General features: G+C 36.0%; 1 protein-coding gene across 8 annotated transcripts in view; it reads left to right on the top strand.

Annotated features, from left to right (window-relative positions):
* Positions 1 to 17256, top strand: part of ATXN2 (ataxin 2) — a 101819-nt gene that overhangs the window by 63844 nt on the left and 20719 nt on the right. For 5 of the 8 annotated variants that reach the window (XM_070770161.1, XM_070770157.1, XM_070770159.1 and 2 more), the window contains 7 exons: positions 1651 to 1848; positions 2472 to 2579; positions 2869 to 2939; positions 8802 to 9103; positions 10043 to 10106; positions 10716 to 10868; positions 11622 to 11688. In XM_070770161.1, the coding sequence (XP_070626262.1) occupies positions 1651 to 1848; positions 2472 to 2579; positions 2869 to 2939; positions 8802 to 9103; positions 10043 to 10106; positions 10716 to 10868; positions 11622 to 11688 (963 nt within the window). The remainder of the gene's footprint in view (positions 1 to 1650; positions 1849 to 2471; positions 2580 to 2868; positions 2940 to 8801; positions 9104 to 10042; positions 10107 to 10715; positions 10869 to 11621; positions 11689 to 17256) is intronic. The other 3 variants (XM_070770156.1, XM_070770158.1, XM_070770160.1) reach the window with 2 other exon arrangements.

Raw genomic sequence — 17256 nt, 5'->3', positions numbered from 1 at the left:
TCCCTAGTCTATTCTCTGATTTTAGGTGAGATTCATATGGGGTTCATAAATATGAATATACTTTATAGTTTTATAAAGTTCTACTCAAATGGAAGGCAAATATAGTACATAAACAACATTTGGAGGGATCATATTTCATGTCTTCTTAGCAGCCTTGTTCATTGATTCTTTCACAAACATTTATTAATATTTTGGGCTTACAGTGCTATGTATTTCTTTCCCCCACCCCCCATTCTTCCCATACATTTTTGTTGATATCCTAGTTTATACCAGGCAATATTCTGGGCCTAGGTCCTGTGGGTTTCTTTAGTATCTATATATGGCACTAATTCCTGACCATATTTCACTTGTAAGGAATAACAAACACAGGAGCCCAAATTTTCTGTGATTAGCCCGAAGAATGTGCTGATGGAAGCTATGAAAGTGTAAAAAATATACTTTGACAGGATCTTAGAATTAGGTTAAAACTGCTTTTGCTACTTAATGTATTGCTTCCATGATAACTAGAGTTTGAGCATGTAATGATTGTGTGTTTTTTGGTCATAAACTCTGTTAATCAATGCATGGGACTTTTAAAAGAAAAAAAATCTTTAAACAAACAAAAATATACCCAACTCCATTAAATATCTTTAGTTAATACACATTGCTCACCTTCATATATAATTTTAGGTTTAAGTTTACTGTAAATTCCTTTTAATTTTCTATTTTCTTATTTGGTCTTCAATTACAAGGAAATAATTAACAAAAAAATAGAATTTCTAAAATATTTATTTCTTCAGTGTATCATTATTTGACATTACTCAGATGACCCGGAAATGAATTTTGAAAGTAACAGCATTATAGAAGTCAAAGAGTAAAATCACAGTTGTTAAGAGATATGCACAAAATGGTGTTAGAGTTTACTCTGTATTAATTAGAAAAAAGGTAGTTGTTAAGTAATACTTTCTTCCATGATCCTTTTGACATAAAAAAGTAAAGAACCACTAAAGTGAAATAAATTGAACCGTTTTCTCTAGATCTTTGGAATCTGAATAGGTTTGTAATGAAACATGAAACCTGTTAGATACTTATTTCAAAGTCACTGAAATATGAATCCCACCTTGGATTATCTGTCTCAGCTAAAGTGAGTTCCTGATCTCCTTAATTACTGCAACATGAATTTTGATGTGTTAAGGAGTATATAGGATTGGCTGCAAACTGCTGAAAGATGTTCAAGTTTATTATTTGAAGGAGGAACAAAGAAGTCTACTTCTTAGGGATCCTCCCAACACCTTCCTACTTTAAAGAGACAGTCTTACTTTTTAGTAGAGAGTGTTGTTATTTTTATCCTAAAAAGTAGCATTTTTCCTGCCTTAGAAATCCAGTTTCTAAATTCATTTCAAATATTTTGTTTTAAAATTAATATATTTAGTTAGAAAACTACTGTTGGACATAGGTATTAGTAATAATTGCTTTCATTTTTGAGATATTTGTTGTCTCCATCATCACCTCTATTCCTGAGACTTTGGAAAAGAAAACAGAATGATGGGATAAAGAGTAATTGGGGGAGGAGGTCAGATAGAACTCTTTAACTAGATCTTCAGAGGCACTGTTTTGAAGAAGTGACATTTAGCTTGAGAATATAATGGGTAACTTTTCTCTTTCTTGTAGTTCCAAGATTATCCCCTAAAACTCACAGACCCAGGTCTCCCAGACAGAATAGTATTGGAAATACTCCTAGTGGGCCAGTTCTTGCTTCTCCCCAAGCTGGTATTATCCCAGCTGAAGCTGTTGCTATGCCTGTACCAGCTGCATCTCCTACACCTGCCAGTCCTGCATCCAACAGAGCTGTTACCCCATCTCTTGAGGGTATGTAAGAAAGGGCTTCCAGATCCACAGTGTCTTTTATGAAGTTGTGTGTTAGAGGTTTAACAGTTTACGAAAAGTGTCTGTGTTGTTTTATTCTTAGGTATGTATTTGAGAGTGACTTCCTGGTAGCTCAGTAGGAAAGAACCCGCCTGTCAGTGTAGGAGATACGGATTCGATCCCTGGATCGGGAAGATCCCCTGGAGAAGGAAATGGCAACCCACTTCAGTATTCTTGCCTGAAGAATCCCTTGGATGGAGGAGCCTGGCAGGCGGGGATCCATGGGGTCTCAAAAGAGTCAGACATGACTTAGCGACTAAACAAGAACAACAGTGTATTTGAGGGCACATTTAAAATTTTATATAAATGCAGTTAGTTGTTTAAGTAATACTACTAATCTCATCTGTTATTCTTCAATGTGTGTTGTTAAGATAGTTTACATTCCTGGGTAGTAAATATCGATATAATTAAGTTCATGTTTCTATGTCTGCAAAGTTGGAAAGCCTCTATTTAAATGGAAATGTTCTTTTGTAAAAACAAAAAGGATCAAAATTGTTGAATATTTTCTCATTTTACTTTTATAGCTTTTATCTAACTTTGAGTTTTTGTAAAATATCATTTTCTAGCTAAAGATTCCAGGCTTCAAGATCAGAGGCAAAACTCTCCTGCAGGGAATAAAGAAAATATGAAGCCCAGTGAGACATCATCCAGCTTCTCAAAAGCTGAAAATAAAGGTTAGAGCTTTAAAAAGTCTTTAGAAATAAGAGAGAATATGTCTTAATCTCATGTCCAGTATTGAGTATTTTTTGGTCAATACTTTTTCTTAGGATTGTACATATTTAAATGTGTAATTTAACATGTCAAAATCTATAATTAATATGTTGAGTTTTTTAATTATTTTAATAGTAGAATTTATTTTCATTTCTAGCATCCTATCCTAAAAGAATTTTAAGTTAGATCCAGATTTATTTCTAATCTTTAGCTTAAAATTATTTTAGATCTAACACTTCCTTAATTTTGCAGGTATATCACCAATTGTTTCTGAACATAGAAAACAGATTGATGATTTAAAGAAATTTAAGAATGATTTTAGGGTAAGTATAGTATTGACTAATGAATTAGAATTTAAGAAAAAAATTTTAAATGTACTAAAAAATGCATTATATATATACCCAGAATAATCAAACCATGTTTATAGAAAGCTAAACATTCTCATAGTTGTCTTTGCCTATGCTTTATGTGAGGTAATTAAAATCATGAGATTTGATAAGAACAGCAGATACTAAATGAAAGAGAATGTACTTCTGATGTTGGAAGTCAACATAAGTTGTTATTTGATGCTCATTTGATTATATTATTTGATGACAGTTGGACCCTGGTTGCAGATTTATACTCGTGCACAAATGGATTGTGATAGACATCTTTCTGCAGTATCATTTCTCTAAAGACTTGCTGGATCTGATCTCTCCTAGATGACTGTTCATTCTTTTGCCTAGCATTTACTATAACATACTGTACATATCAAGGTGTATTTTGAGACCAAATCAAGAAATCATCCTGAAACATCATGTTAATGGGGAAAAATCTGATTAATTCAGCCCCCTTTTTTTTTCAGAGGCTGATAAAAGTTGAATGGATCAAAGGCAAAACCAGCCTTTTCCTAGCCTGTGTTCTGGCTTCCTAAAAATTTAAGTTTTTGCCAGTAGCATCATTCCTAACTTATTGGCACCATTCAAAATATTAAATTTAAATATTACTTCATACTTTTAACACATTTATTCTACTTTAATGCTCTTAACAGTTGTGAATTTAGTTTTTTAAGCTATAGTTAATGCATAGACACAATACAAAGAAAAATGACTGACTGCCCAGATGCCCACTACCAGCTTGATGTGTCAAGCATTCCAACAAACAGTCTCCTGTGTAGTTGCCCTCCTCAGCTGCATCTCCTGCCTAGTGAAGGGTTTCTTTCCTTGTGGTTCTTTACACTGCATGTGAATACATCCCTAAACCACAGGTGGTATTATTTTGTTTAATCTTCAGTTTGATATAAATGTTATGCCCTTGCCCATTTACTTGTATTTTGTCAGTATTTTTTTTTTTTACAGTCAGTCCTTCATTCTCTTCTTATAGTACACTTGCATGAATTTATTATGAAGGAAAGAAAATTTTTACTTTGAAGTATATGAGATAGTACTTTTTTTAAACAGTTTTATTAAAGTATAATTTATATATCATACAATTTATCCATTTAAAATATACAGTTTAGTGGGTTTTGGTATATTCACACAGTTTATACAACCATCACATAAGCCCTTAGCAGTCAGTGCTCATTTGCTTTCAAACACTTCCACCCCCTCCCACGCGCGTACCCCCCAGTAACCACTGATCTTTTTCTTCATGGATTGCCTCTTCTGGACACTTCATGTGCATGGAACCATGCAATAAATGGCCTTTTTGTGAGTGGCTTTTTCACTTACCATCATGTTTTCAAGATTTGTCCATGTAACCTATGTTAGTACTTCAATACTTTTATGAATAATATTCCATTGTGTGGATAGATCATATTTTATTTATTCATTTATCATCAGTTGATGTGTCTTTGGGTTCTTTTTGACTATAGTGAATAATGCTGCTGTGAATATTAGTATACAGTTTTGGTGTGACCATATGTTTTCATTTCATATACCTAAGAGTGGAATTTCTGTTTTGTCTGGTACCTCTGTCCTTCACCTTTTGAGGAAAACTTGATTCTTCGCCAAAGCAGCTGCACTATGTTACATTCCCACCAGCAGTATATGAGGGTTCCTGTTTCTCCACATCTTTACCAACACTTGTTACTATTTGTTGTTTTGACTGTGGTTTTGACTTGCATTTTTCTGACAGCTGATGCTATTGAGCATCTTTTTATATATGTGTTGATTGCTCATTTGTATGTCTTCTTTGGAGAAATGTTTATTCAGATCTTTGCCCATTTTAAAAATTGAGTTATCTTTTTATTGAATTGTGAAAGTTCTCTGTTTATTCTGTGTACAAGTCTTGCATCAGATATAGGGTTTGCAATTTCTTCCTTTCTGTGGGTTGTCTGTTCACTTTCTTGATATTGACCCTTGAAGCACAAAATTTATAGTTTTGATGCAGTCCAGTTCATCTTGTTTTTTTTCTTCTGTTCCTTGTGCTTTTGTTGTCATATCTAATAAACCATTGCCTAATCTATAGTCATAAAGATTTACTGTTTTCTTCTAAAAGTGTCACTTAGAGCTGGATTCCATTTTGAGTTAATTTTTTAAGTTGAAGTGTAGCTGATTTACAGTGTTGTGTTAGTTTCAGGTGTATAGCAAAGTGGTTCAGTTCCATGTGTGTGTATTCTTTCTCAGATTCTTTTCCATTGTAGGTTATTACTTGATACTGAATGTAGTTCCCTGTGCCATACAGTAGTTCCATGTATTTTTTATATTTCATTTTTGTAGCATTATATCTGTTAATCTCAAACTCCTTATATATCCCCTCCCTTCCCCTTTTATAACAATGAGTTATTTTCTGTGCATTTATTTCTGTAATATAAGTATGTTTGTTTGTGTCGTTTTTTTAGATTCCATGTCATATATTTACCTTTTTCTGCCTGACTTACTTCACTTAGTATGATAATCTCTAGGTCCAGCCATGTTGCAAATAATACAAATGACATATTCATCTTTTATGGCTGATTGTGTGTGTATACACAGCACACATGTTTATCCAAATGACATATTCTTCTTTTATGGCTGATTGTGTGTGTATACACAGCACACATCTTTATCCATTCATGTGTTGATGTGTATATCTAGGTCGCTTATGTGTCGCGGTTATTGTAAATAGTGCTGCTGATGAACATTGGGGTGTACATATCTTTTTGAATTAGAGTTTTTATCTTTTCTGGATACATACCCAGGAGTAGGATTGCTGGTTCATATCGTAACTCAATTTTGGTTTTTTTAAGGAACCTCCATACTGTTCTCCATAGTGGCTGCACCAATTTATATTTTGAGTGATTTTTAAAACATAGTTTTGATAGGGTTTCAAATTCAGTCTTTTACCAATGGATATCACTTGTCCCAGCACCATCTTTTGAAAAGACATTGAATTAGATTGAATTGAAGTGACTTTGCACCTTTGCTGAAAATCATTTAACCACAAAGTTGGGAGTGTATAGTTATACTCACTTTTCCTGCATAGATCTTTATATGTCTGTCCTTTTTGCCAGTACCATACCGTCTATACTAGTGTTAGTGTATTTTTTTAAGTTTATTGTTTCTTCATTTAATAGAAAACATTTTGGCTCTTCATATTATCAGTTCACAACTTTCTATAAACCTTTAATACTTGACTCTTTAAAGTTCTGTGTAGTTGCAGCTTTAGAACTTATTTCTTTGGGACTTCTCAATATTTTGGGGGACCTGAAAATTCAAAAGCATTATTAAGTCTCTTATAAATAACGGTCTGGTCTGTAAGTGAATACTAGAAAGCAAAGAAATGATTGTAAAAGAATGTTTGAGGATGGGCTTTATAATTATCTTTAGATAAAGGAATGTTACTAGTTTAACTATTATTTCCTATGTATCAGAGACTGTTCTAAGAGCTTATGTAATAAATCCTTTATTGTCATCATTTTGAAGCAGGTTCTGTGTGTTTCTGAAATGTGTATATCAGGAAACTGAGGCAAAGATAAATTAACTTACCCGCATGTCACATGGCTAGTAAGATAGGGCTAACCATCTGTATGTTTCATCCTCCAGCAGTGGTTTGGACAGTAGCTAATGCATTCTGTGTGCTGCAGTGTTCAATGAATGAATCATCATAGCCACTCTCATGGTGTGCACATGGCCGTAAACTATGATGGTTCACAAAATCTGTGGTCCTTCACTCAGACAGAAATAGGAGTATCCTACAGTTCTGGGGCCCCTCTGCTCAGAGTGCCATCAAGAAGCTCTAATATAGCTCAGTGCAGGGTGCTGATAGCTTTATTTGTGTAAAAGAATTGCGAATAATTCAATCTGTTACAGCTTAATGGTGTGGATTTTGGAGATAAGTATATGATCTATGTTTATATCTTGTCCTCAGTACAACATTGAGGCATGTTATCTAGATTCCCCTGAGCCCAAATGGGATAATTGTAGAACCTACTTCATTGTGTTCTTGTGAGAATTAATGAGATACTGCCTATAAACGGTTTTAATACCGTTCTTGACTCATAGTATATACTCAGTAAATATTAATTATTACCAAAATATAGATAAAGCAAAATTACACTGGCAACCATGGGTTTTTTACTGAGTCACAGAAGAATTTTACTTTTCCTATAAAATACCCATTGTCCAAAGCAATCTACAGATTCAGTGCAATCCTATCAAAATTCCAATGGATTTTTTTCACAGAAAAAACACAAAAGTAGAAATTGTATGGAATCACAAAAGACCCTGAATAACCAAAGAAATCTCTAGAAAAAACAAGCTAGAAGTATCACACTCTCTGATTTCAAACTATTGCAAACGTATAGCCTTGGCAAAACATTAAGTACCTGTATTGTGACTTAAATTCTGACTGTGTCCAAATGTTGTTATCACTTTCTGCCTTCAACTACTTGAGGCTCTGTAACTATATTAGTGATGCAGTGAAACTTGAGAAGTCCCTGAGATGTGTGGTACTGCTTGCCAGGACACCAAGGCTCCCAGTAGTGAGATTTTGACGTTGGTCTGCCTTTCTTGAGGCTCAGGAGATAGTTTGTCCCTCTCTAGTCTTGCAGCCTCTTTTTCTGTGCAGTTGCTCTTTAGCTTATTCTTACTGCCTTGGGCTGTTGCTTGGATTTATTCTCATTTCCACCATTGGGACCTAATGATTCCCTTTTCCTTTTCTTTCCCTTCAGCTATCCCTGTTTTCTTTCTTCTGTGGAGTAGGGCATCTTAAGTCATTATCAGACAATAGTAGCAATGCTTGCTTCTAGTCTGCAAACTTAAAAACCCCATCACATATGTTACCAACGTGTTTGTCTTCGGCTCTTGTTGATGGTGCTTCTGTTTTGTGGTTTCCTATACCTTGTAGGTTATAAAGTCTTAACTGACATGCATGTCTAGTCAGGTCTCCCTCTGAATCCACTTACTTCAGAATTTCCAACCCACCACTTCTCAAAGTCAAGCCCAGGTCTTAGTCCAACATGCATAACAAGTCTCTCTACACCCTTACTCAGCTTCCTCCAGTTCATTTTCCACAGGGCTGCTACACTCATCTTTGTAAACTGTAAATCTTGCTTAAAATTCTTCAGTGACTTCTGATTATCCTGAGAATTAAAAGCTAGAGTCCTGAGCATAGCTTTCAAGTCCTTTTATCATCTTGTTCCTCTTGGGTGAGCTTATCGTTTCTTGACTCACTTTGTGTCCATTCTTGCTGCAGTTACCAGTACTTTTCTATTTCACATAGGGCCATCTTCTTCCTTTCCTTTGGGTCTTTAAACGTGCAGTTTCTTTTCTTTTACTTAGTGTATTACTCCCTTTTTGAAACTCTCCCCAAACCCCTAATATCTTTGCCACTTTAGATGACATTTTCATTGAGAAGCCTTCTCTTTCCATGAGTTGCTTTTTCCTCTGGAATCCCCATTTACGCTAGTTGGTTAGTGTCTGATCTCATCCAGATGGAAAGCTTTGGGAGGATAGGAACTATTCCAGCACACACAATTTCTGACACATGGTATGCACTCAGTACAGAGTTTTCAGGCTAGGACATTTGAGTGCTCACATGACTATAGTTAGGTTGTATAGACATTTCATTATTGTTGCCTTATAATGAAAACATTACTTGTAAAGTATGAACAGAACGTTACTCAGAATATTTCATGCTTACAAATACTAGTTTGTGCTCACGGGAAAAAAAATGATTACTAGAGTTATTTAAAATATTTAAGTATAATTATTTCCTTTATTTAGTTACAGCCAAGTTCTACTTCTGAATCTATGGATCAGCTGCTAAACAAAAATAGAGAGGGAGAAAAATCAAGAGATTTGATCAAAGACAAAATTGAACCAAATGCTAAGGATTCTTTCATTGAAAATAGCAGCAACTGCACCAGTGGCAGCAGCAAGCCGAGCAGCCCCAGCATTTCCCCTTCAGTCCTCAGTAACACGGAGCACAAGAGGGGACCTGAGGTCACATCCCAAGGGGTTCAGACTTCCAGTCCAGGATGTAAACAAGAGAAAGAAGATAAAGAGGAGAAGAAAGACGCAGCTGAGTGAGTAAACCTGGAATTTAGCACACCCTTTTGCTTCACTTTCCCTTAACGTGTCCAGGACCTTCCAACTCCAGAATTTATCTAGACTTTTAGACTGCTTTATATGTAACCCTCAACTTAAATACAACTGGTCTTAACAAATAAAATTTTAAGTCAGTTAAGTCATTGCACCCTATACTCTTCTTCCCTCCTCCCATGTTTTTCCATCCCTTGGCAAAAAAAAAAAAACAACTCTATGCATAAATTAAGCATGGCTAATTTGTAAATATACAGGGAGTTGGAAAATTACTGGGTTTGGGACTGATATCCCCTGTATGCTAGTCAGTACCCACCTCCTTGCTGTGCTGCTAGAGCTAAGAACTGCCACTGCCAAGAAGAGAGAAAATTCTGGTGCCCCTTATCAATTAAGTGGGGCTTTTGTGGGCCAGTCTTAGAATCTAATCACACCACCATTGGCTGATTTGTTCTGCATTCCCTACAACGCTGTTAAACAGCTGAACTTTTGGAATGCAGCTTGTTGATACGTCAGGGAGCACTTATTCTTGATTTGAGGCAAAAGTTTTTATTATAGTTATGATTTTTCCCAAGATACTTTGTATAGGAAACACTGTCACAGAAAAAAATTACTACATATTAGAGACTTGATATATTAAGGATTGCTTTTAAATATATTTTAGAAGGGGCTACTGTCTTCAGGTTGTTTTTGTTGGTTGCTCAAAAGCTTTGCGTATTTCACTTTTTAAAAAATTGTCTTTTTTTGACTAGCAATTACCAGATTAAGCAGTGGGAAGTATGTATGTGTGTGTTTTAAGGAAGAGAATGATCTCCTAGTGAGAATTACTTAAATTTAGCAGTTTTTAAAAAGCTGTCAGGTATAAAAGACTATAGTGGCATAAGTTCCATGCAGATTTCACTGGCCTTTATTTTTTTCTGGTGTAGGCAAGTGAGGAAATCAACGTTGAATCCCAATGCAAAGGAGTTCAACCCTCGTTCCTTTTCTCAGGTAAGTTTCTCTCTCTCTTTGTAGTAAATCTAGTCTCTTTAAAAAAAAAAAAAAGGTAGTAGTAGTAATACGTCTTTTTCCGTACCTGCCATCTAAATTCAGTTACAGTATGCTGAAACAACTTCTAGTTAAAGTTCCTTTTTCTTATGTGGTAATTAATATATATTTTTGAACCATAAGAAAAAAATCTAGTTTTATCAATTAATAATGTAGTCTGAGGCAAATTTTTTAATCTTTCTGACTCAGAATTTGAAGATGGTTGGCCTGCTAGGCTCTCAGGTTCATTGATATACTGTTGTTATTTTACTGACTTTGAAAGATACGTTTTTTAAAAGATTAATTTTTAAAAACACTTTTTTCCAAAACACTTAAAGATATCACTATTTTTAATAGCATTGTTGATTAATTGATATAACATTTACATTAACTTTCTACCAAGTATTTCTTTTTTTTATTTGAAACACTTGCAGGTTTATTTTCTCTGAGACAACTTTCATTAAGAGATACTAATTAACACTGAGTAAAACTGAGAAAGATGGGGAAACCAGTCCTCAGATTGCAGTAATATTTACCTTTTCACCTTAAGATAGTTGATTTTTGTTTTTGTAGCCAAAGCCTTCTACCACCCCAACTTCGCCTCGTCCTCAAGCACAACCTAGCCCATCTATGGTGGGTCATCAGCAGCCAACTCCAGTTTATACTCAGCCTGTTTGTTTTGCACCAAATATGATGTATCCGGTCCCTGTGAGCCCGGGCGTGCAAGTAAGTCATAGAATTTGACTTGTTCATTTATCCTCTGTAAGTTATTTATGTTTGACACCAAGTGTTCTGTAGGTGCGCAGTGACTTGCAGTGATGGTGTAACAGAGATATTTAAAAGTGGAGCCATGAGACTTCCCTGGGGGTCCATTGGTTAGACCTCTGTGCTTCCACTGCAAGGGACCTGGGTTTGATCCCTGGTCAGGGAACTAAGGTGCTTCCCTGATGGCTCAGACAGTAAAAAATTCTCCTGCAATAAGGGAGACTAGGGTTCAATCCCTGGGTTGGGAAGATCCCCTGGAGGAGGGTATGGCAGCCCGATCCAGTATTCTTGCCTGGAGAATCCCCATGTACAGAGGAGCCTAGTAGACTGCAGTCCGTGGGGTCGCAGAGTCAGACATGACTGAGCAACTAAGCACACACACAGGGAACTAAAGTCCCACATGCTGTGTGGTGAGTCACCCTCTCCCCCCACCCCCCCAATTTTTCTCTAAAAAGCGGAGGCATGCAGTGTGGAATATTGTTGGTATAAGGACCTAACTATGAAAATGTTTTCTGGTCAGAAAGATGATTTAGATTTACTGTAGTTTGGGATTTGTCCTTTTAGCTGTGGGTGTGACTTTATCTTTTTAATGACTATTAAGAATCAGAAAACTTTAGAGCTAGCTCTCTAGTAATATACAACTAAGAGAAAGTGGTAAGATACATTCCTAATATCTTGAGAGCTTAATCTTCATTTTCTTTTTATTTCCTTAAGCCTCTGTATCCTATACCTATGACGCCCATGCCAGTCAATCAAGCCAAGACATATAGAGCAGGTAAAGGTGAGAATAATCCTGCCTGTGTTTGCTTGTAGTCTGCATGCTGCATGAATGAAATAACTCATTTTATAATGAGTGAATATCTGTGGTTCAGTTTTGACTTTTCATAAAACTTCATTGACTTTTGGATGTTCAACATTACATCAGGTATTTAAATGGATTTTTATGAACAAAAACGGGAGGAGAAACACTCACAAGTTGTGAATTTCAAGATCCTCTTCACAAAAAATAATTGAATTTCGAAATATTCAATGTTAAATATGTAAAGATGGTTTGCTGAATTAACTGTTTGCTCACATTCTTATAAAATATGTAATTTCTCCAAAAAATTTAAAATTTCTTTGTGAGCAGAGATGGCTCACTTCAGAAATTGTCAAAATGCTATTAGAGAAATGTTTCCTCATCTTTAAAATGAGAGTGTTGCATGATCTAGTACTCTGTGTTTGTGCAGAAGAGACTTCATTGAAAAAAAACACATACTTATCTTAAAAAGAAATACTTTAATGTTGAAAAACATTAAAGGGTTCCCCCTTTTGCCATTTAGGTAATTAAGAGCAGTCGTTTCTTCATTTTATTGAGAATAGAAAGTAGAATGGTTTGTATAATAAAGTCACTTCTCAGTGCCCAGTAATTACCTCCATCACAAAAATTTCACTTTTTTCCCCCATTATAGTTTATTGCAAGAGACTGGCTTTGGTTCCCTATGCTATATAGTAGGGCATTGTTGTTTGTTTGTTTAATATATAATAGTTTGTATCTGCCAGTCCCAAGCCCCTAATTTATTCTGCCATCTCCACCACTCTCCCACCACTTTCCTCTTCAGTAGTCAATAAGTTTGTTTTCTGTCTGAGTCTGTTTGTTTTGTAGATAAGTTCATTTGTGTCGTTACATTAGACTCTCGTATGTGATATCATAAATGTCCTTCTCTGACTTCACTGTTAGTATGATAATCTCTAGATTCATCCATGTTACCACAAATAGCATTATTTCATTCTTTTTTATAGCTGAGTAGTATTCTATTGCATATGCATAATATTTTCTTTATTCATTCACTCTTTATCAAAACACTCTTTATCCACCTGTTCTTGGACATTTAAGTTACTTCTGAGACTTTCCTGGCTGTACATTGGTTTAAAACTTGTGCTTTCACTACCATGACTCTGGGTTCAGTCCCTGGTTGGGGAACTAAGATTCCACATGCCATACACATGGCGTGACCAGATAGATAGGTAGTAGCTCTTGTTTTCCGTCCTTAATAAAATGCTACAGTGAACATTAAGGTACATGTATCTTTTTGAATTAGAGTTTTCTTCAGATATATGCCCAAGATTGGGACTGTTGGATCATTTGGTAACTTTAAAAATTTTGACTTCTTAAATTAATAAGCTTTCCTCAGTGTTGGAAGCATGTTTTGTGCCTGTTAGTAATTAAAATTCTGTTTTTAAAAAAACACATATGAGGGGAAATTGCCTGGTGGTCCATTGCTTAGTTAGGACTTGGCGCTTTCAGTGGCAGGGCCTGGGTTCAATCCCTAGCTTGGGAACTGAGATCTGGCAAGCCTCACAAAGCAGCCAAAAAAAACAGAATATATGATAGCCTTTGTCTTTCCTTTAGAACACTGGAACCTATTGGAAGAATTCTACCTTAGATCATTTAAAGTTATCTTGTGGGTTAATCTTATTCTGAGGGCCTGCTGTTTCATTTCTACACACTTTGGGTGTATCATATTAAAAATATGGATATTTTTATTAGGTAGCCAGAGTGCCATTATCACACTTTATAAAAATAAACTAATTCCTTTTTATCATCTAATAACCATCATAATAAGATTACCCTGATTGAGACAGGAATATATTTTTATAGTTGGTTTGTTTCGAGTGTGGATCAAAATAAGATCTTCACATTATTACATTGGTTACACGTCTTTGTTTTCCCCTATTTTTACCCCTGCTGTTGCTTTGTGACAGAAACCGATTGTTACGTAGTATATCATATATTCTAGATTTCTCTCTTCTTGTGATGTCATTGATTACATTCAGGTGTAACTTTTATGGGAAGAGATAAGAATACTTGATAGACTGGGCATACACACTGAGGAAACCAGAATTGAAAGAGACATGTGTATCCCAGTGTTCATCGCAGCACTGTTTATAATAGCCAGGATGTGGAAGCAACCTAGATGTCATCAGCAGATGAATGGATAAGAAAGCTGTGTTACATATACACAATGGAGTATTACTCAGCCATTAAAAAGAATACATTTGAATCAGTTCTAGTGAGGTGGATGAAACTGGAGCCTATTATACAGAGTGAAGTAAGCCAGGAAGAAAGACACCAATATAGTATACTAACGCATATATATGGAATTTAGAAAGATGGTAACGATAACCCTGTATGCGAGACAGCAAAAGAGACACAGATATATAGAACAGTCTTTTGGACTTTGTGGGAGAGGGAGAGGGTGGGATGATTTGGGAGAATGGCATTGAAACATGTATAATATCATATATGAAACAAATCGCCAGTCCAGATTTGATGCAGGATACAGAATGCTTGGGGCTGGTGCACTGGGATGACCCAGAGAGTTGGTACGGGGAGGGAGGTGGGAAGGGGGTTCAGGATGGGGAACACGTGTACACCCGTGGCAGATTCATGTTGATGTATCGCAAAACCAATACAATATTGTAATTAGCCTCCAATTAAAATAAATAAATTTATATTTAAAAAAAGAATACTTGATAGATATTTGTGAGTGCTCTATGTTGGATCATTTAAGAGGTATAGTATCTGGTCCTACTTTGAATTATGGTAAGATTTATTAAAGGCTCAAGTGGTGATAGCCTGATCCTCCCCTCTCCAATTGTAAAGTTTTCTGTCAAGTCTGTCATCTTATTTATTGATGATTGATACTTAACAGCATCTTTTCATTAGGGCTGTGTGCTGTCTTGTCCAACTCTTTGTGACTCTATGGACTATAGCCCTCGAGGCTCCTCTGTCCATGGTATTTTCCAGACAGGGATACTGGAGGGGGTTACCATGCCCTCCTCCAGGGAATCTTCCTGACCCAGGGATCAAACCTGCAGTTCTTAGGTCTCCTTTATTGGCAGATGGGCTTTTTATCACTAGCGCCATCTGAGAAGCCTTTTCTTTAGAGCTGTGGTTCTCAAATTCTAGTGTACATTAGAATCACTTGGAGAGTTTGTTTAAAAAAAAAAACACCAATTGCTTGGGCCTATCCCCAGAATTTCCAGTTCAGTAGATTTGGGGCATAGCCTGAGAATTTACTTTTCTAGTGCAATTTATTAAAAAAACAAAAACACAATTCCCCAGTGATATTGTTGGTACAGGACCATACTTTGGAAATCACTTTAATTAGGAGTTTGAAAACAGTGATTTCTGAATTTCTAGCATTGCTTCTCCACTTACTAGCTAGAATCATTCAGTAAGGGACTTCTTTTTAACCAGGGCTGTTTGGGTATCTTGAAATAGTTTGTACAGAAAAGTTATGAATACATGTAAAATTTTATATATTGTTAATATATATGTATTATATATATTCTTGTATAATTTTTTACATATCCATTGTATTTCAATTAATTTTTTTTTTTCGCTTCTCTCATTGTCCCATCTTTGATCAGTGATAATCGCTTTACATTGGCTCCTGTCTCCTTTTGGTACTACTTATTTGTCTCTGATAACTTCCTTTCTGCTATGAATAAGATGTCTCAGGCTAATCTTCTAACAGTAGACCTGGATCAGTAATCCTGCAAGCAACCCTCATTTTCTTTGCTGGGAAATAGTGTTTAGAAACCATTTTCTGGTCGTTGGGTATGCTCATTGCTATCGAATTAATAATATCTGTCTTTTAACAAATTATCACAAAGCTTAGCTGCCTAAAACAGCAAACATATTTTATTTCACATGGTTTCTGAATGTCAGCAATCCAGGAGCCTTTTAACTAAGTGGTTCTTCCGTAGAGTCTCTTGCTGCTGCTAAGTCATTTCAGTCGTGTCTGACTCTGTGCGACCCTATGGATGGCAGCCCAACAGGCTCCCCCGTCCCTGGGATTCTCCAGGCAAGAACACTGGAGTGGGTTGCCATTTCCTTTGCCAGTACATGAAAGTGAAAAGTGAAAGTGAAGTCGCTCAGTCGTGTCTGACTCTTAGCGACCCCGTGGACTGCAGCCTACCAGAGTCTCTTAAGCAGTTGCAAAAAGATGTTGGCTAGAGCAGGAGTTTGGAGAAGGCAATGGCACCCCACTTCAGTACTCTTGCTGGAAAATCCCATGGATGGAGGAGCCTGGTAGGCGACGACTGAGCGACTTCACTTTCACTTTTCACTTTCATGTATTGGAGAAGGAAATGGCAACCCACTCCAGTGTTCTTGCCTGGAGAATCCCAGGGACAGGGGAGCCTGGTGGGCTGCCGTCTGTGGGATCGCACAGAGTTGGACACGACTGAATCGACTTAGCAGCAGCAGCAGCAGAGCAGGAGTTATGTAACCTTAAGCTGGTGGATCTGCTTCCAGATGCAGAGCTGTTGGCAGGATAGTTCTGGTCATAAAATGTCATCTGGCTTTTCCCATAATGAGAAACAACCTAAATGGAAGCCACAGTTTGTTTTACAATCTAACCTTTGAAGTACCCTAGCTTCATTTCTGTCATTTGCTGTTGATTATGTGGAGCAAATCTGGTACATGTGGAAGGGACTAATATATAAGGGTGTGAAAACCAGGAGGCAGAATCATTGGGGGCCATCTTAGAGCCTGGCTTACTTACATTTTCCTATAATGTGTATAAGATGTTTTCAGAATATTTGTTGTCTGTTGCTCTACAAGATAAAATTTAAGATTTCTTTAGTATCTCACTAAGAATTCTTTTAAGTGTCAATTTTCAGAGTCAGGAATTGCTACCCATGATACTTCAAAAATACCATTTTGTGTAGTCACTGAGTTATGTCAACAATTAGACACCTAGGTAGGTTAACCTGATTGAACTTGTTAACATTTGTAATGATAAATTTTTTTATTATTTTAATTTTATTTTTTATGTCAAATATTTATTTTCAAAGTGCAAATTACATAAAAAGGTTGTTTAGAAAAGTCTTGTTTTCATCCCAGTCTCTTAATTTGTACTTTCCATCCCATTAAGTGGATTGTCCCTTTCACCATTAGCAGCTGATGATTTAAAATTAATTTCTGTTTATCCTTACAGTGTCTATTTTTACAGTTGTTTCTTTGCAGATGTTCTGCTTTTAAAAATGGCTCTATTTGGATTGTTGACCTCTCATTTATATAGTTGACCTTTGAACAACTCAGGGGTTAAGGGTACTGACCCTCTGTGCAGTCAGAAACTGAGTATAATTTATAGTCAGGGAAAAAAAAAAATTTATAGTCAGTCCTGCATGTTCATAGTTACAGATCATCCAACAGTGGATGGTTTAGTGCTGTAGTATTTACTATGGGAAAAAAATCTGTGTAAGTGGACCCACACAGTTCACACTTGTATTTTTCAAGGGTCAACTGTAATTCGAAAGCCATAAAATTCATCCCCTTGAAGTATATAAGTTTAGT

This window comes from Bos indicus, chromosome 17 (assembly GCF_029378745.1).
Source record: "Bos indicus isolate NIAB-ARS_2022 breed Sahiwal x Tharparkar chromosome 17, NIAB-ARS_B.indTharparkar_mat_pri_1.0, whole genome shotgun sequence".
In the NCBI taxonomy this organism is placed as follows: Eukaryota; Metazoa; Chordata; class Mammalia; order Artiodactyla; family Bovidae; genus Bos; species Bos indicus.
This window is presented reverse-complemented; position numbering and strand designations above follow the sequence as displayed.